At 32.2% G+C, this 23408-nt stretch overlaps 1 protein-coding gene across 1 annotated transcript; it reads left to right on the top strand.

Moving 5' to 3' along the window:
* Window positions 1-634: 634 nt before the first annotated feature.
* On the top strand, window positions 635-22079 carry LOC132757561 (uncharacterized). The gene is made up of 8 exons (XM_060748876.1): window positions 635-919; window positions 13100-13465; window positions 14913-15125; window positions 15554-15850; window positions 18789-19207; window positions 19743-19824; window positions 20109-20294; window positions 21194-22079. The coding sequence occupies exons 2-8, from the start codon at window positions 13123-13125 to the stop codon at window positions 21511-21513; spliced, it is 1860 nt and encodes a 619-aa protein (XP_060604859.1). The 5' UTR covers window positions 635-919; window positions 13100-13122; the 3' UTR covers window positions 21514-22079.
* The last annotated feature ends 1329 nt before the right edge of the window (window positions 22080-23408 follow it).

The following is a 23408-nucleotide window of genomic DNA, read 5'->3' as shown; positions in this document are numbered from 1 at the left end:
ATGACACGTTAGTGCCATTCCATTCAAAGTGGAATATGGTCCCCAAGAATGAAATGTATTTGCCCATAACGAGAAAACAATGGGCTGAAATAAAACAAACTAAATTTTGGAAAGGGAATCACAGATTTAGAAGCCTGTATATCGCGATAATATGTTATGACACAAATTCAAAAAGTAGTCACATATCTTAAGGGTCATTCAACAATATTCAAGTGAGGAATACCGTAACTACCCAACACGAAAACAGCAAAATGGAAAGAACTAAAATTACACCAGCACAATAAAATGTCGTGCTGAACGACCTTTAAGGAAACTTTAAGAAAACTGTTATTTAAACTGATAATGTACTGCAAATCAATTTTAGGCCTCGTGATAAGATAAGATTGTAACTGAGCGGGTAAAAGTAAATGCAAAATTAACATTTCAACATTTTTTTAATGAAGTATATTTGATATATTTATAGATTGTTCAACAAATACATAAGTCGGAGAGCAAATTTAACACGTTATATCAAGTTTCCTTTTCACATACCAGTATTTTAACAAAATCGATTAAATAAATAGCTACCCTTACACATGCATTATTCAAACTAAACAAAACGTCTGACGTAAAATAGATCATTTGATATTGTATTGAATTAGGAAATGAGTTGTTGGATTTTCATTGGCTGCAGTCAAAGTGCTTCTTCAACCGAAACGAGAATATCATAATGCTAAATCTTATAATTTAAACTATTTCAAGCGAAGGAGACAGTATATTTGTACAAAAAAAATGTTATATAAATTTTCTGTGATCAAATCTGTTACTGTGATTTTATATATTAACTTTGAAATGAAAACATTCTAGGATTAACCTTGTGCATAACTTCGATACCACTTTATTCAAAACACCGTAAACAGATTTAAGAAAACACGTAACCGTAAGTTGTGTATTCTAATAATGTTTTGTTTGTTTTTATGTTCCTGTATTGATTAACTTATGGCGTATATCTATTAGTACTGTTTGTTTATATTTAATGCCCCCCCCCCCCCCTTAGAAGAAGAGGGGGTATATTGTTTTGTTTATATCGGTCGGTCTGTCTGTCTGTCTTCTGTCTGTCTGTCTGTCTGTCTGTCGGTCGGTCGGTCAATTATCTGTCCGTTGATATACAACATGGTTTCCGCTGATTATCTTGTAAACTGTTTACCACAAAGTCTTTATATTTCATATCTTGATTAGTCATAACTAGTAATGACCCCTGTTGATTCTGGGGTAACTAGGTCAAATTTCAAAGTCAAACTCAATGGTACCTTTAATGTCTTAATGGTTGCCGCTATTTACATTGAAAACTTTTTATCACTAAGTCTTCACATTTCACATATTGTTAAGTCATAATGAGGTCACTAGTTCAAAGGTCAATGTATTTATATATCACAATATGGATTGATTATAACTAGTAGGTCATTATTTTCTTTTTTTTCTATAACAAAACACTCCCATGTACCGATTTTTGCGGGCTTCCAATTGTATGAGTTAAGGGATAGAAGGGGGGGGGCAAATGTGTCGCTCGACATTTCTTGTTTTAAGCTGACACTTTTTAGATTGTCCAACAGATATCTTGAAGCAACATATATGTCCATAACTATTTTATGAAGAATAGCTACGATTTATGTCGGATGCCAGGAGATAAAACATCTTAAAAATATAAACCTATATAATTAAATTATTTATCAAAATATGAATATGTAATAGAAAGAGCACCGAAACACGAGGCTATCTTATTTGTACGAGGGGGCGTAGCCCCCGAGTATAAATCAGATTGCCGAGTGTTTTGGTGTTCTTTCTCTTTTGTATCATAGTCAAACATAAAAGCACGTTCCCTGTTGTCACAATATGAAACCCCGGCAAAAATGAACCAATGATCGAACATCTGAATATGACATTTCTGTCGCTTTCCCTTTCTCTGCCGTCACAATATGTAAACCCAAGCAAAAATGAGCCAATCAATGGGCATGCTCTGGAGTGCGGGTAACTAATACCCGCACTCCAGTTAACGCACTGTGCATGTATATGTATACGATTTAACCCTGACACATGTTCAACAGAAAGGTCTCCAAACTATGATACAAGTTATTAATAAAGGATTTAGTTTGTTGTATTTTGCCAAGTTAACAATAACATTTAATGGTTTAGTTTGTTTTATTTTGGCCAAAAGGGATGGGGGATATAAATCGACACAATGGATATTTAAACAATTACAACTTTATTTTTTTTACAAAAATCAGTACTTCATCACTTAAAAACTCTATCATAATTCTGCTGCACTTGTGTACTTTTTAACTTCTTATACATACTTTAATTGGTCTCATAATTTTATAACCGACTGAATAAAAGAATATGATGAAAGAGTCAACATATTCCCTATACATTGTACGTTTTGTTATTGATCACGTTATTATTTACTTATGCTAAAGCCGTCCTTGCGTTATCTTTAAACAAACATTCGGATAACAACTTTGTACATGTTTATGGCTAATAAGTCGTCAAATTGATTATGCGATTACATCATTAATAACACATCAGTAATAATACAATACATTAGGCATTTCTTGGATATAATATACTAAGGGTACCTGCTAAGTTCTAATATTATTCTCGTTATTTTGTACAAAGTATAAAACTTAGATCTTGTGTGAAATAAACTCAGTAAGTTCTTACGAAAATTAAACGGTTCGCTAAAATGTATTGAGATAAAAATGCAGTGTTAGATATTTTGTGGGGTATAGCATGGTTTAACAGAACCTAAATGAGCAATATAACTAGAAAATTAAAGAGCTTTCCTGTACATTTTCTTTATAATTATCCTTGACATTTTAGTCAAGAACTATCTTCGAATGGCAAGAATGATCCATTGTATTTTAGAATAGCCAAACAGATTCCAGATTTTATTTCGTAATTTAAAATTGGCCAATAACAACTCTTTTTATATTCAGTTCTTCCCTGCAAAGTTTACAGGAAGTCAACTGATTTTAGACCGGCATTCGACCGGGAAAAAATCACATAAAATCGCACGACGTCTTTGTAGTAAAAAAGACATATTAATATGAGAATTTCAAATTAGAAAACAAATGTTTAATTGTATTAAATCTTTATAAACACTTAAATGGAAACCCCAATTTCAAATCATTATATTCATACAATACTCCCGAAATATAATATCTGTAATGACGTATTTACTTTTTTAGGTTTGTACGTTTTTGTTGTTGGCAAAAATAAACAAACGAAACAAATAGATTATATTATATGACACAATACATCCACCGAGCAGTATTGTTTTTCCTATTCATCTGAATTGAATCACCGTATTCAAACCATGATAATCGTAAAGTAACTTTAAACCAAACATAAATATGATATGTACATTAATATGATATGTACATGTGTGCGTTCATTGTAGTGTATAGATGTTAAAATTGCATGGCTTCAAATCCCGTCACTCTAAGTAAAATAGTCCTAGGATAGTAAACATGATGATGAATTAAAATCAAATATTAAACAAAAGAAGCAAAAGGATTAAACCGCAGGGCTAGGGCACAAAACCTGGTTAATAGCCAGTCTTTCGGCTTCACCAAGAATATTTTTCATGATGAAATAATTCCAAAAGTCCTCAGTTAGTTTGGAAATAAGTACATGTGCTTGTTTTTGCTATATATTATTGCTGTCGAATATACAATGTAAATAAAGTAAATGTGTTCCAGAATAAAAAGGACAAAACATATGACCTAAACCAACTTTATCAACAACAAAATTACAGAAATAGCATGCTCTGCAGAGAGTGAGAGTGTAAGAATCTTACACCGCCTGTCGGTACAGACCGTAATATCTAGCTCGAAGGTAACTGTTTACGGCGATAACGAGGTTCTACCGAGTTTCCGTTAAACAGCTACAGAGAGCTAGATATTCTGGTCTGTTATGACAGCCGGTGTTTGATTGTTTTCCTTGCATAAAGTATTCTTTATTAAAATTCGCAAAAAGTTCCGAAAACTAATATGTTCATTTAGAACTGTTTTCTTATGGTAGCGTATGAATTTACAACTTAATTCATAGGTGTCGCAATGGCTCAGTTTGTAATACCACATACTGTCACTCCTTGGGTTCCAGGTTCGATCCTGCGTAATACCCTTGGGGTTTTTCAGATACACTTTCGGGGTTTCCCACCTACCTAGAGGTATACTGTTAAGAAAATCAGGTAATCTTCGCATGTAGTAGTCCTATACACTGGGCATGTAAAAGAACCCTAGGATCTATTCAACAAGGCAAGGGTCCGGTACCCGGATTCTTGTGTATTCTCTTGTATCTCATAACTGTCTCTGGAGTCTGCTGAGGTACGGACCTTACTGGAAATAAGTGCTTGCACTTTCGTAGGTTATCTTTGACCGCCCTGTCAAAAGAAAATCAATCAATCAACCAGAACGGTAACATCACGTCGCTCTAGAACGCAATTTATTCTTAAAAGGCGCATATGATGAAGCCATGTAAAGCACGAGACTTGTCTAACATAGGGGTGTAAGGCAGGTAAGTCTATCACCAGTGTAAATGGTAGATAATCCTGTCTGATATGCAAGAAACTATTTGCTGATATAAAGGAATATTCTTCTATATTATAGACTTTGAACGATCCGCATTGATCCAGTCCATGTCTTTTTTTTCTGAAAATGGCAAAGAGATAGGATATCTATGTTTAAAAATCGATTTTCAGTTTTTGCTTGAAAAATACGAACAAAGGGGAATATAAATTTATCTTTTTATATGGGTCTATTTACTAAAGATAATGGTGGGAATGTTGATAGATATGAAAAATGAAGTTAACAATAGCACAAACATCTGATATATTTAGTTACATTTTGTAATAGTACGAAATCACTTTAACCTGTTACAAGATAAGTTAAAATGTTATATATTTACATCGCACATTTAAAACTTAATACATTTCTTTCTGCCAATCCTGTAACATGATATTGAATGTATTTTAGTTAAACATTTTTACAATCAACTATCTTACTTTCAACTGATGATTAAAACTATATTTTTCTTCTGTTATAGATATGTTTAAAGACATTACATAAGGTGATTTGCAATGTAAAACAGATTGTTAAAACATAATATCAAGTATTAAGGTGACATTCTGGACTATTCTGAAATGTTCATGTAATTGTGTTGTGATTACTGCTACCGAGGAAACACATTCTTTTGAGATTGTAGAGTCTTTAAAAATGAGCAAAACAGATATATCAATGATCTAAATTTTAATATTGTGAGCGTTTTTTTTTTCAAGAATGTGCTAACGTAAAAAAGAGCATGTGAATTGTCTAAGAATGCAAAATTTAAGATTTGATAGCCTCATACAGAACAATATTTTAAGGCATCTACTTTTGTTTATATGTGTAAAATATGTGTAAAATATTCATGTTCAAATAAAAGGCTAAACATATAACCTGAAATATCGCATTTCACTCAAGGAATTCCTTGTGGAATCTCGAAACATCAGTAGATGTGTTCATACGGCGGTTATCATGGAACCTTCAATGTGACACGTAAGTGCCATTCACTGAAAAGCGGCGTCTTGAAGTAATAGAAATCATGTGACCTAAAAAGAAAACAATGGGCGGAAGTCTTTACCTGAAAAACGCTCGGATATCAACGTTAAATGGCGATGATATTATTTCATCTTAAACAAATAATATGGTCATTGGTGGCTTGTAGTAATCTTTTAAACAAACTTATTTAAAATATGGAAAAGTTAAATCATCCATCTCCAATTTATCTCTGTTTAATACACTAATAGAGCGGAATGATATATTAACCCCTAATATTATCATTTCGACCGCCATTTTTAAGAGTTGTTAATTTCAAGGAAAGCAACAAATGTGTTTAATTCGAAGGGAATTCATTTGAATTAAATAATTTTACCTCTAATATAAGAAAAAATACTTACTTGTGAATTGTCACAGGCGATAATTGATTTTTGCTGGATGTGTAAACATTCAAGAAGCGACTAGGAATTTGGTTAACATTGATTTTTTAAGGCTGTCTCACGAACGTAGGGTTATCTATTTATCCTTGGAGTAGAAAGCTATCGCTGCTTATTGGTTTCAGTTAACCTTGACGAGCGTAAAAGACCCACCACGTCAGATTCAATAAATGATTAAAAGACACAATTACGTTCAAACAATGATTAATGACGAAAGGTTAAAAATTGATAATTTGTTTAAGTTCATTACTGCTAATTTTCTAGAATTCAAAATTGCGCCATTTTCTTGTTTAGATGTTAATTTCTGATTTAGCCGGTGCTAGGGGACATGAACGGTATCTTGCAATGTCTAGTACCTTCATTGAACACGGTTAATCAAACTGAGCCTGCAACATTTTGAATTTCATTGCTTTGGGCATTCTTAAGTGATTCAGCTTTTTTTTTTTGCCATACAGTCCAACTTCGATTATTCGAATTGCTGGGGAATGAAAATTTACTTCATACTTACGAATTAAAGATTGGTTCAAATAATCTAAATCTGAATATAGTGACCGATGACAGCTTTTCAACTTTATCCATATGCCAATATTAACAAAAGTACCGTTTACAACATACTTGTTTTAATAAATGAATCGAAAAAAGAAATAAACAACAGAAAATGCGTAAAAAATAAAATTTTATTGGTATTGAAGATATAAATACTCTTTTTTATTCAATATTATGTAGCACATCGTCGTTGTCATCTGGAAGCATTAATTGTAACAATATTGGACACGCCTCAGAATTTTTATCATATATAAGATAGACATCTTTTCACGGTGCTTAAAATGCACTGATTTGAAATTTAAAAAAAAATGCGTAGTTATTACGAGTGTCTAAATGCACGCAAGGTTGTTAGAATTTTTCACATATTGGGACGGTTAGCGTGTGGATCAGCGCCAATAAGTCTGGCTTCGAATAATACGTGTGAAATTCTTTCATAATTTTATAACCGGGACCGGAAAATAAGTTCAAAAAAGGAAGTATTCGGATTATGAATTTCGAAAAATATCTTCTTTTTTATAGATTTATATAGATGTTTTTACGCAAGCATAAAATCGCTGCGAAGGAATTTGTTAGATAGAAAGAAATATTTCAAATGATATATGAAAGTGGTTGTGATGAATGTGAAATGATTTGTCACAAAAGTAGCAAAATATGAAAGTAGAAGTTTGACGTCCGTTCAAATTCTAAATTTCCATAAATATACTAGGCTTCTAAATTCATCTGCAAATTATTGTGTTGTTATTTCTTTAATAATTAATAATTTTGTTTTTATGTTTTTGTTTTCTGGGCAAAACGAGTGCAAACGAGCGTCCTTTTATTTTGCGGAAATCATATGAAAATGATTTCCATTTCTGGCCTTCATGGTATCTCGAGTCATTTCTACATGAACCATAACCACAGTGTTTAGTTGTCCATTTCCTTTTTACACCAAATTCGATTTTCAAATTGTTTTCATCTTACAATTATTGTATATAATATTTTTTTTCAAAATATTGCGTGTAAACAAATGTAAATAATAACTTGTCTGAAGTCAGCACATGTGACGCAGTAGCGATTGCGTAAAATCTATTTTAGAACAATGTTAAAAGGGGAAACGTTTATAGCTAAATTCAGTAACATCGCCGTTATATTTCATTATTTGTTGTGTATCTTTTTAAACTAGTGTAAATTCGAAAAAAACGTCTGTGCGGGTAATAGTGAGGACAAAATAAGTAAAGCAATAGAAAATACAACGATCTGGAATATACTATAATCATATACGGGCCCTACGCGGAGGCAGTTTATCCTATTCAAAACAGTATCCCCCCTTAAATAGTTGGACAACGTGTTTAAGGTGAATTCGATACTCATCAATTTTTGTGCTTTTAGTCTGGTTCCATATTATGAAGTCTGAAAAAAAACAACCTCATTATAGGAAATCAACCAGATAAGCAGTGACTTATTCATTTACGGTGATATTCGTCGGATGAACAAAATGTAAATAACCAATGTTTTTGCATTAAATTAAACAAGAAAACGGTACAAAAATGTTTAGCATATGCAAGAAAATATTTTTATTTACTTTGCAATAATGTTTAATACTCGCGAAATTAATTGTGTCTTTCCGCAGTAAGCCATGCCAATTTTTCAAAGTCAAAATAGACTCGGCTGCTTTGCGACCGATAAAAACGGGACCGCGATCTTCTTCGGACAATACCTAACCAAGTTTCATAAAACGCAGTTAAATTCTAATGATTGTATACGAGAACTCTCATACCAGACTTGCATGCATCGTGCATAGTCTTTGGAAAAACCCTAAGTTCATAATTGATTTGGAATTGTCATAATTGTTCTTCATTGAATAAAAGCCGATAAATTTTTGCAATGGTTTTAAATATTTCACGGAACAGAAATTAGGTTCTCTAAGTTCAGACAGTTTTGGACATAAATGCCATCTAACCACTCACCTTTTGTTCATGAAATATCTTCAGCTTTCTTTTATGCGCTTACTCTCGTCGCAACTTAAAATAACCTTCCTGATGTTTTTTTCAGTCACAACTATTCAGACAATGTCGTTTCCTTTACTACCATATTGCTCTTTAGGCCCGGGAAGAAATTATTCGTTTCAGGGGAGCTAAATACGTTTCTACTGGAACAACGTCAAAATATACAACTGTTAAAAAGGCTGCAAAATGGTTTTCAGTACAATTTGCACAATTAATCATTGTTTACTCAAACGCATTATAAACTATGCATCGGAATAAGGCTTACTGAAACATTAAGTACCGTAACTATATGTAACTCATCTATTATTTTACCTACAAATTGGCATAGCATGTTTTCAATTACCACTCGAATAGACGAATAATTTCAGTTCAACGTGGGAAGAACCAATATGAAAATTGTACATATGTTATATTAAACACATATAAAATATAAATTTAAAATATAAAATATTTAATCAAACTGCATTTTATGAAATTCGTGACTATTTTGTTGCGATCCCTTTTGTCAATATCGATGTTGGCCAACAGGATTTCGAAATATCTGTGCACGAGTCTATGGATAAAGTACGATCTTGAAAAAAAGTAAGATGATAAAAGGCAAAGGCATATCTTTGCTCCTATGAGCTTCCACTCTTCTATAAAACCAATATCTTTTGCATACACCTCAATTCTTTGTTGTATATGAAACAAATTCAGAATTATTTGTGACTTGTCAGCCATGAAGGTTTCTGTGTCGTCAATTAATCATCGTCCAACCAGAAGAAAGGTTTCATCTTGGCTGCCTTCGATTGCTAACGCGGGTTTAACACATTCGTCACGGGTAACAATCGAACAAGGTAGAGTTGAGTATTACGTCATCAGTTTTGCGTACCTGAGTTACGCGGGTTGGACACTGCCTATCAGCTGGGTCATAAGTGTTAAAATGGCGGCCAACAACGTTGAAAAGGAGTAAGTGAGAGGATTTTTATAGTTTTATGCTTTTGTTTGTTAATAGAATCTAATATAGCCTTTGAATTTATCTTTACTTTTTTTATTTATATAAAATAGTTAAAGTAATTCAAGCATTATTTCCTCCGCCCAAAGGTGCAAATAATTCCCTGGGCGCAGCCATATTTGTTTAAAACCCGATCAACTCGTGCTTGTTCGATTGCTATTAAAGGTATGCATGCGCATATGAGCTTTTCCGGTATCGACAGTACTTACACGGGTTAGGCAATCGAAGGCAGCCTTTCAGTTGTAGTGGAGTAGAAATCGGTAAACATGTGTGAATTTGTAGAAGTTTACGCGAATTTAACTCGCCATTTGAAAATTGTCATTTTCTTGAGTTTTGTATATATTAATAGATAGATATATTATAATCTACAAGATAGATATAAGATATATTATAATATTTAAGGTAAATTATATATATATATATATATATATATATATATATATATATATATATATATATATATATATATATATATATATATATATATATATATATATATATATATATATATATATATATATATAGAATATGCAAAAAAATAATAACAAATTCTGGCAAGCCTAGAGGGTGATCGGAGAGGCCGTTCCCCAGATAATAAGGACATAAATGGTCAAAACCGCTCTAAATGGGCTATAAAGATACAATACATTCACAAAGAACAGGTATATAGAATAAGTTATCAAGTACATTGAGTCAGGTTACATCAATATGAATGGATCTAAGCCAACTGACAGCTGGTCGCGGAGTGCAGTGAGGAAACGCTGATACCTCCGTTTTTATAACGCGTTTCCTCACGAAAACTCATGGAACCTCAGTTTTTCATATTTAATCCTGTAGTTGTTTGTCATTGTTTAAGTCTTTCACATTTATTTGATTTTCATTTGAAATTGTATGGAATATTTTGGGTCCTCCAAATCTGATCTTATCAGCAAACAATATTCCACAACTATCATCACAAACCGAACTCGACTTTATTGTAAATAAATTTTTAATCAAAGTCCCTTAAAATAGTAGATTTGCAATAAACATCACTATACAAAGCTATTTAAACATCTTTCATTGACTATAGAAATGAATTGCAAGAAATGACATCTCTTACTTATTTTATAATAGTTTCATCTACATGTACATGTATATATACATACAGAACAGAGATAAAATTACAATTAAAACAAAGTAAAGCCATATATATTTTTTTTTTTTCAAATTGATTTTTTTACAAAACTAAAATATGTTTCCACTCTTGCTTCAAATAAACCGTAGTTTTCCTATTCGATTGTAAATATTTGAATGGGATACAAAATCTTATATGTTATTTTTTTTCTAAGATTTGGACTTGAATTTCTGCCAGACTAGTACGGCATTAATGTTAACTGCGTAATAATATAACTAAAATATATCGAATGAATTTTAAAGAGTAAAATTAACCCTTTCACGGCCATATTTTCGGCGTATTTGCCATATGGACGGCTTTAGTCGTTTCTATAATAATAATAGTAATAATAATAAATTAATAATAATAATAATAAATATAATGAAAATGATACATCGACAATAATTATTATTATACTAACAATTTTGGAAACATATATAATCATTCTAATACTAATTACAAATAATAATAATTATATTAATAAATAATATATAGTAATTTCTTAGAAAATTCTCTGGCAAATAGGTAAACAATAAAACAATAACCCTCTGGCAGCGAAAGGGTTAACGAACAATTGTCAAAATCAATCATTCTCTAATATCAACATAATGCACTTCTAGCATTAGTGATTATTAATGGACCTAAGTGATCGCGTATCAATAAATGTTAGGTGTGATTTTGATGCTATAGAATGTTGTAGCACTAAACATTTAATATGTTGTGTTCGTTTTACGGTCATAGAGATCATTTTGAAAGTGATAAATTTCCTTGTTCTTTGATTATATCTCATCTTTAGGTATGTTGAAATAACGAACAAATGAAAACAAAAATGTTGTTTTGTCTAAAACATCTTGATTAGAATAAAGATATATGGCTATGTTTTGTTTTTCTAATGTTAAATACGTTTTATAGCAATATTTTCCTTGATAATTGTTATCATCGGTGACCCAGACGTTTTACTGTATACATGTATTAAATGTAGTAAATTCGGAATGTGTACCGTGGTTTCCGATTATGACATCATGTCGAAGTATATTGAAAAACAAAAAAAAAGTTAACCAGCTTGATAACAATACAGATTTCTGGCTTTGTTTTGTTTTCCTACTGGTAAAAAACTTTTTTTTAATTATTTAATAAAAGCAATCTTCACGTCAGACTTCACTTAAGCCTGTGATTGGCCTTGTAACAAGGGACTCTTATTGGTGTATACTCAAAATAAGCTAAGGTACGCCCCTGGAAACACAGAATATAAATAGATCATGTATGCAAACAAGTGATAAAATTAATAGTTTACACCGCGAGATAATAATGACATTTCGTAATTTTACTGTTTTAAAGTGCAAACGCTGATGACTGAGAAATTCTCGATACAAACATTAACAATTTAATTAATTTCGGACAATTATGACACGTAAAAATGCAGGAGTAAACAGTATTTCCTCGGTAATATTTATATACAAAGTTATGTAATCATGGCATTATGAATAAGTGCTGTAATTATTTACCAAAAAGAAAACAAACATGGTAATGCCAGGCATTACGGAACGTAGGGGTTTCTATTCAGGTGCACGTTTGTTCCTTAAATAATAATTCAAGGAGGAGCACCTTAGGTCTATCCCGACAGTTAAGCTAGATATCTCAATTTAAAGTTTACAGTGATAGATGTAAACATAAACCAAAGAATTAAGAAAGAAAACCAAAAAGGTTAGCGACTTTGTCGGGCTTTGCAAGTATATTTGGCACGAGCCTTATTCATTCCATAAGCATACCCATTAACAGTTTAACGTTGTATCCTTTGAAAGTCAATATAGACTTTTTATTTAACTATAACAAAATGATACTTACATAATATACTAATATAAAATAATCAATTAAGAATATACTTAAGCGTACGTCACTTGTTTTCATAAGGGGCTACATCTAAGCATTTGTTCTACGACAACTATGACGAAGCAGTATTTATAATACTCTTTTTGAAAATACACCAGCTAAAATGACAGCAATATCAAACTATATTTGTACTGAGGTAGCTCTTTAAATGGAAGCAAAGTTGTTAAATATAGCATAATCACAGTTCTGAAATATTCTTATTGTATCTTTATCACAGTGTTTTAAAAATACAAGAAATCCTATAAATTTCCCTTACAGCTATACAACTTTAAACTTAATAATCGTAGCAATGTGGCAGTTTGTTTTCAATTAAAACATGTCAAATATTACGATGAAATATTATCACTAGCCTTATATTTCATCAAGCTAAAATACGATTTTAGATATTAATACTCCTGACAAGCATTTTAAAATGAAATTGAATATGAAAAGTTAAAACTGCGTAAAAAATATGCAGTTATTAGGATAATACCAGCTTATTCAGTTATATGTGCAAATATGATGTTTATTTTATTATGTAGATGTTTTGAAGAAATAAACTGCAATGATGAATGATAGGCAGTCTGATATATCAAACGATGCGATGCCACTGCCGGCAATGTTCCCAATTCAAGCCAGTTCAGAGGAAGCTTCTAGAAGAAATGCTTCTACGACTGAGGTTTTAGATGAAACAAGCACCAGTATGGAAAATGAATGTTCAGACGAAGGAACAATCCCAAAGAGACCTTGTCTAGGACCAGGCATTGTTCAACCCTTAGGTTCAGGTTCATCGATTTATACAGAGATATCTCCTACACATGAACAATGGGCATTCAACGCACTTTTAATAAATCTGGCAAAACAGATAAACGACACTGATCTCGAACAAATGAAAGAAATGTATAAAGGTAATAACACTTTATACTACTTTAGAATATTAATTGTATCATTGTTTGGGAACCTTTCTGTTGCAATTGTGTCAGAGTTAAATCGTATACATATAAATTCACAGTACGTTAACTGGAGTGCAGATACTAGTTACCCGCACTCCAGAGCATGTCCATTGATTGGCTTACTTTTGCTGGGGTTTACTAATTGTGACGACAGAGAAACAGAAAGCGACAGAAATATCATATTCATATCGTCGTATGTTGTTTCCTTTTCCCAGGGGTTTCATATTGTGACAACAGGGAACGTCAGGGAACGTGCTTTTTTGTTTGACTATGATACAAAAGAGAAAGAACATCAAAACACTCGGCAATCTGATTAATACTCGGGGGCTACGCCCCCCCCCCCTCGTACACATCAAATTGTGGTTCGATGCTCTTTCTATTACTTATACTGCCACCGTGTTTAATTATGATTACATTGTGTCTATTTCAGAGATTTTCCTTCTCAATCAATTTGCTCGAAATTTCTAAATTATAAAAGGAAACTTATTACCCCTACCCATTTAAGATATTGTGGTATATGTACACGGATGCTTCATACATAGATAGCATTATCCTTTTGTCTTTATGACCTCAAAATCAATACGGATGATCTATTCGCCATGGACAATGTCCCTACTCCGTTTAATATACTAAGGCGTCATATTAAAGTTTGATCAGAAAAGGACTTTACACAAGTGCCACTGTGCTCTCGATCTCTGACCTAACTGTCTTACAATAATTTGAAAACATTTATTTGCCACCGGCATTGCTCCTTCTTACAACAGTAAATCTAAGCATTCTGCATCGGCAAAGTAATACTGTGATCGTATCGTATCATTATCAAAATGGCAATAGAAATGTATATGGGTCGCAAAGCAGATAAGAGGTAGGTCGTCCTCACATTACTGATAAGGCCAGGATAACAACTCAGATGAACGTACTGACAGAAAATAAAAATCCTGTCATGTTAAAATATTACACGTATTGACAAAAATTTTATTGCAACTTAGTCAAATATTGTGGTGCAGTCTTTACTTGAGTCCGCACAGTGATGCTATTGCAAGGTTTGAAGTTTTAAATGCCAATACTCGTTTTTATGTCCCCGGGTATATAGTAATCAAACTGTCTGCCTGTTCGTCTGTCCGTTCATACGTACGAGGTCAACCTAAAACGGCAAGTTTATTATTTTCAGTTTTGCCGATTGGCTTCTTGATTTATATACTTATACAATATTCGTGATCTAGGCATGATACCATTTTTACCAAGTTATTGCACTTTTCAGTACTTTGAAAAATGATATTGTTAACCTACGCCGGATATATCTAAGGCTCTTTCTATACTTATGGATTTGTAATTTCAACACTAAAAAACAGTTATAATTTCAAATACATAATGTCGTTAATCATTAACCTTTATATGACAGGAGGGATACCAAGAGGAATTTTAAAAGGCATTAAGACACCGATGGAGCTGTTCGACGTAATGCGGAAACAAATGTTTCTATCGCCGATGAACTTGTTACAACTTCAGGGTCTTTTGTGGAGTATAAAGAAACTTGAATTGATGAATATGGTCATAGACTATGCAAGACAGTCGGAAAATATCGTTTATGTCCAACCAGCATCAGTGACACCAGGTACAGTTATTAAAAAGTTATTAAAACAATATTTTTTGTTTAGAGGCTGTTCTGACAGATGATAACAGAGACCTCATCAGTACCGACAATTATTGGCAACAATCTTGTGAGAGTTGCAATTTTATAAGAATCACAGTGATATCATGATTTAATCTATATGTTTCAAACACATGTCGCTGCAGACATTGTATTACATATCTTAAGTGTTGTTTTGATAAATATATATAATTTATTTGTTCGACTTTGAAGTTTCACAGAGTCTGATCCGGATTCAATGGGTGTATAGTGTCTAGCATAAGGAAAGAAATCCTGGAATCGGACGAGGTTTGAACCAACACGGATAGCGATCCTTATATAACAAGTGCGACGCGTAAATCACCCAAAAATGCCACCACTGTTGTTTTATAACTGTTTTTTTTTTCTTTCAGTAAATGGTTACACACATATAAAATTTCATCTACGCGGCAAACAATTTGGAAAAATGAACAGAGGCGAATTACAGTACTTGCGGACGATTGCTGCGAATGCAGTACTTATACCATCTTCTTTTGTAATAATTGATGGTATCAACCCGTCTTCAAGTGTTATAATTACATTGCAGTTCCCAGAGCAGCATGCAAATATCTTCAGGAATTTGTTGGAAAAAAGGGAAATAGAGTTAGGAGAGCTAATAGAATTTGGTGTTGATTCGATTACAATAGGAGATAAAACATTTCATATAAACGGTTTGTAAAGATTGATTTTAGACAATTGTCATTGAATTCTTGTTTTCCTCAAGTTTTAAAAGACATTCACTGGCAGAGGTTTGTTTTCGACATGAGGGTGCTTTTAGATCTTTGTCAATAACTTGCACAGTATACTATATGAAGAAAGAGTGATCCCTCGGAAGCATTAAGATGTATATTGTTATGCACCTGGTTATCCGTCCGTCCGTCTGTTAGTCCGTCCGTCTGTTTGCAGGTGTTCTTGTTTTTTTTAAAAACTGGTGGATGGGAATTCAAACTACTTGGCAGAAATGACGATGTGCAGAGCGCAGGATAGTCCTTTTTCAGGTCAAGGTCAAGGTTACGCTTAGTCATCTTATTTCTATATCCTATGTTTTTGTCCGCACTGTATCTTTTGAACCGATAGAAGGAAAATTAAAACTTTTTTGCATAAATATAACTTACATTAAAAAGGTGTGCACAACACAAGTTTAGACTTCGTTAATCTAAAAATTGGCCCCACCCCGGGGATTTAATGATTTACATAGACTTATGTAGGAGTTTTCGTGTCAGGTCTTTATCTTTTGAGCCCATGGAAAGAAAATGAAACTTCTTGGCAGAAATGTTAATCATAATGTGAACATGCACGGAGTGCAGGTTTGACCAAACTAAGGGCAAGGTTAAGGTCGCTCACAGTCATTTTGTACCAATTTCAAAATTCTGTGACGCTCTGCTTTTTTGAAACTGATAGCATGAAGTTAAATATATTCGGCAGAAATATTTATATTAGTGAGATGATGTGAAGAGCGCAGAATTGGACTACCTAAGGTGAAGGTCAAGGTCACACTGAATCATTCAAAATCTTCATATAAAGTGTATATATTACAAAGGATGATTACAATGTATCAATTAATTAATATGTTTCCTCCTAATAAATATATGAATTAACCTCCAAACTTTAAAGTCTTAATTTTTTTTGCCTCCACTTTAGGGGGGGGGGGGCGGGTTTAGATTTACCATTGTCTATCCGTCCGTCCGTTCTTCCGTCCGTCCGTTCTTATTTTGTGTCGCACGTAGCTCAAAACTGTAGCAATATTATAACTAAATAGAAAAGTTTTGAGGCATAATGGGCCTATAAACATGTATATACCATATGAGAGACAATCATTATTTTGCTCTCTTCAATCCTGCAAAACTTATATAATTATGAGGTATTACAAAAATTACATCACGTTCCGAAACTTAAGAAGAATGTTGGTCATCATGTTTTGTTGTGCACATTGAGTTTCGCTTTTTGATTAATCTAGAGTTTGTGGAGTTATTGCCATTGACTTAGTTAAAACCGTTTCAATATGTTGTGTTATTTGATTCTTGAGTGCCTTAGTTTGAATCAACCAACTTAACAGGAATAATAACCAGCATTACTGTGAAGCTATGCACCTGAGACATTGCATGTGGACTTTTTCAGTTTTGTAAGAGTTAAAACCTTGACGTAAGGTAGTATAAATTTGCAATTTTTAACTTGTTCAAGCTTGCACAAAGAGTATTTGACCTGTAGGCCTGAAATTTTTCAAGAATGTTGGTACGCATGTTTACTTATGCACCTTGGGGTTCGCATCTGGATTTATTCAGTAATTGTTAAGGTCCTAATAACTTAGTAAAAAATTTTTAGTTTTTAACTTGTGACATATATAGCCCACAAATTTTTTGACCTAGAGTCATAAGATTGACAAAAAAGTGGAGTGTCGGGACATCAGTGTCCTATGGACACATTTGCTTTTTTTCGGTTAAGATTATATTTATTGAGGACCTTTTATAGGTGTATATGATTTAATTAAATTGAAATGAGACAATCGTATTATGTACATAGGAAGAAATACTGATGTAATAAGTTTAGCCCACAGAATTTTGAATTAATGCTAAATTTTAAAAGCTTTAAATTAAAAACACATTTTCATATGCCCAAACATATTATATTTATGTTAAGCATAGATATTTTGCATGAACCATTCCTTTTTGACATCTACAAAATTGATGTAAAACGTGCTCCTGATGTCAATATTTGTCATGCCCCTTGGGTCACATAGATAGAAAAACTTATTTTCATATATGTATTCTAATGTTACAAATCCCAGATATCGGTTATTTGGCATGTATCCTTCCATAGAAGAACCCTGCTATTGTTCTAAAAATCATTTCACTGATATCAAAAATCGGATGTGCCCAGTAGGAGATGGGTAGGTCTGTCACATTTAACATGTACACAGATTTGTATAGTATACATGTTTTAAAAAGTCATTTTCCTCCAATAAACATTATGTATGGCATAGAGATTTATAATGTATCATCACTTTGTAAAAGTGTAGAATTATCACTTTTGTGATGGATGTTTCTGTGAGTAATATAAATGTTAACGGAGGTACTACGAAGAAATTATTTGAAAGCACAGCATTTTTCTGGTTATTTAGGCATCATATTATGTGCTTTTGAATTCCTGGTATAATATTATTCATATGTTTTTTGAATTTTTATTATTTAAAACCAACATTATTGTTGTTTAAAATCACTACATATACCCCGTTTCAATTGCATGGAAATATATAATCACGACTTTATGCTTCAATATTAGTTTTGTAAGGGCATCATATATATTTATTTCTGTGAAAAGAGCAAAACTCTTTGGCATGTAACAATATAGATCTCAATATTGATAAAATATATTGATAATTGAAATAAAACATGTTTTGGACAAATGTTATGAATGGGTATCCTCGATGTTTAAATTTTTTTTTTGATAGTTTTAAATTTTATTTACCTAAAACAAAATTACATTCGGGCGTATTTTGCCACGCTGTGCGGTGCTCTTGTTTAATCATTCTGTCAGCGCGATTTTTCTTGAATAATCATGGAAATTAACTTTCTATAAGTTTCATGTAGTTATGCATATATTCTATTTAAGAAAATCCTGCTGAAAATTCAAGAACTTTCACTGATGGGGACGTGGATGCGTCTATTAAACTACACTGGGCAGAAACCAAAATTGTAAATCTTGAAGAGGAAAATAAAAAACAATCAGACAAAATCTATGAACTAGATAAGCAAATCTTAACATTGCAAGCACAGAATGATACGTTTACTACTGCATTTAAAACTAAACAAGGAATATTCTCAGAGGATAAAAAGAACCCAGAAGAGCTATTGTTTGTAGCAAACGAGATAGAAGGGGCACTAACACAATTCAATACCACACTTGAAGATATTTCGAAGGAGAATTGTAAAAGGGTTACCGTTCTGCAGCTATTACAAGCACATGCAACTCTTATAGCATCTGTTTGTTGTCAGGATGTTTCGATGATTTTTCAACATATTTCCACTAAGGTACGACATTCTTGTCGTTGATTCTATGCATTATTTTATCAACAACACAAAAATATCTAAATGCATCAATACAAATACTTTAAATTTCAATATATTGTCGCAGAAGTAATGGCACAAAAAAATTATATGACAGAAATACAGTTATTCGATAGAATCATGTTTCGAAAGCATGTGAAATGTGTCGAACAAATATTGTTACTCTATTATTTGAACTATTTTAGCATTAAGGCAAATAGAGTATAATACGTGTGTAATATAAGCCTGTAGGAAAAAGAAAAAAAAGAGAGAGGAAAAAAAAAACAAACAAAAAAACCGAATGTCTTTTATGTTGTATGTTACTTGCATTAGGATCAACTTATAAAGGTAAATAAGTAGAAAACAAAGGAATGTTAATTCTTTAATCCTCCTAATCAATAAAATTACTTTGATAAGCATGGCAGTTTGAAATTGAAATTATGAAAATTGCTTCAGATTTTACTTTGTAAATGCAACTTTTAAACTACCTTATATCGTACTAGTTTTACATACATTTTAGGCTAAACAGATGCAAGGTCTTATGATAATGACTGCAGTACATGCTGCTCTGCAACGATTCGTCGGAGTAGATTTATCAGAGGGTAATACGTTTTGGTTGTATCAAACTTACTTTTTCTCAACCAATGTACTTAGAGTAGATATTTGTATTGAATTAAATGAATGAAACAGTATACCATACAATGAAGATTTAACAGATGAAATCATGACAGGGGATAATCTGCGGGAGAAAAGGATTTGTTTTTCATGTCGACTAATTAGATTACCTTATTTATATTGGAAATAATCTTGACTGCAAGCAATCGTTTGTTTTTTTTATCTATTACGCTGTTTGCTAATTCAATAAATAAATAAATTTATTTATTAGAATCTGCCCCAATAAAAGTCTTGAAGGAAATATCAATGAAATTACGTCCACACGAAGTCCAGAAACTTGAAGAGGTCAACGATTTGACAGAGAGCGAAAGAAACGATATCAAATCTGGTGCCAGTCCCGTTCTGCTAATGCTGTTAAGGAAAGAACTGCAAAAGGGTTTTGGACTTAACTTAGAAGGTAGAAATACATTTTTGAAATGGTTTAAGTTTCATTATCAGGTTACCAAATGTTTAGTTTTGTTTCTTTAGTGGACGTAAACATAAAAACAATGAGGTATATGTTACATGAAGAGATGAAATATTCTGGTCTATTACTGCTGTAAAATAAATAAATTTTTTAATGCACTGGCTGCAATAAACTCCAAACTGTGTCACAAAGTGCTTCATATGAAAACAAAGGTTCATCAGGCCAAGTCTATTTAAACGTTACTTAATCAATATTTAAGGTTGCGACAAGGGAAATTACTGTCCATCAGACTGCTTTTAATTATTATAATGGTTATGTGCAGTAGATACCTAATCGTCGGTATGTAATTGTATGTACCTTACTCGATGCAGACTTGATGTTTACGTCCACAACAGAAATACAACTTCTTTTCCTCTGATCACTAATTATGTGATCATTTATGTAAAGACATTTTGAGTCCTTTCTTATAGCAAATTTCTTTTACACCAGACTCATATTGCTGGCTTTTAACAAGCTTGTTTGTCGTTACACTTGACGTTGCAACCTGTTTGCATTGTACATGTTTAATAATGATGTTTGTGCTATGTTATTTCAAAAAGTAATTTTTAGCATTTTTTTAAAAAGACAGACGATCAGTTTCAGGCTATTACAATATCCCCCTCCCGAGCAATGAATAAAAATCATTCCTGTTGGGATTCCATATATAATCTCTTATGTACTGACTCAAAATAATAAAGAACTATTTGACTGTAGTTGCGGACAAATGTCTTCTGTTTTAAGGAAATGCACTTGTCAAGTTATTTAAATAAACACCGAACATTTAAAATTGTAAATTTTAAATTGTTACTTCATTTGCTGATATTGTTTTTTCTTTCTTTATTTACTTTAAGAATTCCTTACAAAATGTTTGATGACAATAAATCGAACAGAGCTTCTTCAAGAATTTCACGAAAAATTTGCAAAATATGCAAAAGATGATATAAACCCGTCTGATGGAATATCAGCCACAGATACGGATGAGGCTAAAACATCTCGGGAACCACATATCAACGATATAGCAAATAATGTTAAGTTAATATTGGTCAAATTAAGTGAGATGGACCAAAAAATAAATCATTTACCAGAGTTTGGAAAGCTTGACAGTGAATTGAAAGCTTATCCTCATAGCCTCTACAAAAAATTTATGGAACATTCAAAATCTTCTTGGTGACACTAACAAGATTATTTTGATAAGAAAACAATACATACATTTCCAATTATTGTGAAGATACATTCTATTCCTCTTTGAAATACAGACGTTCTTTTCGTTACGTCGAATGTTTAAACAGCAAAATGTCAAAGTATATATTCCATTCCTACTAATAGAAAGGATTGTCATAGGATTGGATAATGGTTAAAATAATATCGTTATATGTTTTATATTCCACGTTTATAACTTACAGTCAATGGTTTGTTTTATGCTTGCTCAAATGTTTAAACAAGTTTACATTTTGATTTAATACTAATTTATTTGACGACGGAATAAAGACTAGTTTGCTCCGAACGAATTGCATCATTGTAAATATTTGGGGCCGGTTTGACATAGTCTGTGTGTGTGCGCGCGTGCGCGTGCGCGCGTGTGTGTGTGTCCATTCACATCAAACCTATCACAACTGAGCTTTATTTTTAATTCACTGTATAAGAGTGTTATTTACTTTTTTTTTAGAATTTTGCATGAAAACGTTGCTTATGTATGAAAAGTGTCAATTGATTATCATGATTATATTTTCTTTATTTTTTATTGTTTGTTTTTGGCTATGAAAATTACCCGTTATAACGTGAACAGACATCATTCGCACTGGCTAGAATTATTTCGTAAAGTGCTTTACTGTATTTATTCACTTCAGGTACACCACGTTACCTATACAAATTTGAAACCTTTTTTATCATTTGAAAAAAATGACTTTTGAATTGTTGCTACAGTATTTTATTTAAGGTTTTATGCCGATATCGAATAAGTTCACCTATATCGGAGGTCGCCTAAATAGTAATAGCCAATTTATCTGCAAGTGATGGAATACAACATTAGAACGATGTTTTTATTAATCTGCAGTGAGAGACAATTAACAATTAGACTCAATGTCCCTGATCGGTTGTCACAGAGCAATGTCGCTTCGCGCAGTAAAGATCTTAACACGAATACCAGTAGTTCTGTGTAGTTAACTACAAAATACAAACTGATGCTTTTTGTACTACATTACAGGAAAAAGCGATACATATTTCTATTTTGAATACTATATCAATTAAGTATCGATGCTTGATCTATGTTCAATTCCGCTGGACTGCAAATAACTTATGAATATAGTGTCCTGTTTATCTGTCATTTGGTGTTTTGGCGTGCCTAGTCTTATTATTAACATTATCGTTGAGTAATACTTTCGAATAGTACCAATGTTATGTCAGGACACTATTTATTAGGGAGCGAGGCAGAAAAAAAACATAAGCATGCTTTGTAACATATGCCTGCTTCATTTTTTCAAATTCCATGTTTATGCCACTTTCACATTCCTTGTAAAGATTCATTGTCTATTTGTTTTTCCCTAGATAATTTAAAAAAATTAAAACGTTATCATGAACTGAAGTTCATTGTTAAAGCCTTCGTCATTTCATGATGTGTTTAATATAAATTCATAAACTTTTTGTATGTCGATGTCTACTATGCTTGTGTTTAAACTACATGTTTTTCACCAATACAGATAGGTTTCATTGATTGCAGTAGTTTTGAAGTAAAGGCAATTTTCATTTTCTTTTCTTTTCATGTCTTTTATTCAGGGGAGTCTTTCAGATTAATTTTTTTATCGATCTCCTGTGGAATTCTTCTTTATTCCATATTAAATAGACAATTAATACTTGTAATTTTTCTTGTAATTGGTTTAAAAAAAAAAGCAACATGAAACACGTTACATATCACAACAAATCACGTCCGCATGATATAAAATTATCGTTTTTTATTTTAATGTACGTTTTTCTTATTGATCACTTAAAATCAATATAAGCTTGTTTACAATCTACAGAAAACACATTTATCATGTATTATTTGTACAATTGTCATTATGCAAACATTTC

Source organism: Ruditapes philippinarum, unplaced genomic scaffold (genome assembly GCF_026571515.1).
Source record: "Ruditapes philippinarum isolate M1 unplaced genomic scaffold, ASM2657151v2 ctg7074_1_1_1_1, whole genome shotgun sequence".
Classification (NCBI taxonomy): Eukaryota; Metazoa; Mollusca; class Bivalvia; order Venerida; family Veneridae; genus Ruditapes; species Ruditapes philippinarum.
Note: the sequence above shows the minus strand (reverse complement) of the source record. Positions and strands in the feature narration are given on the sequence as shown.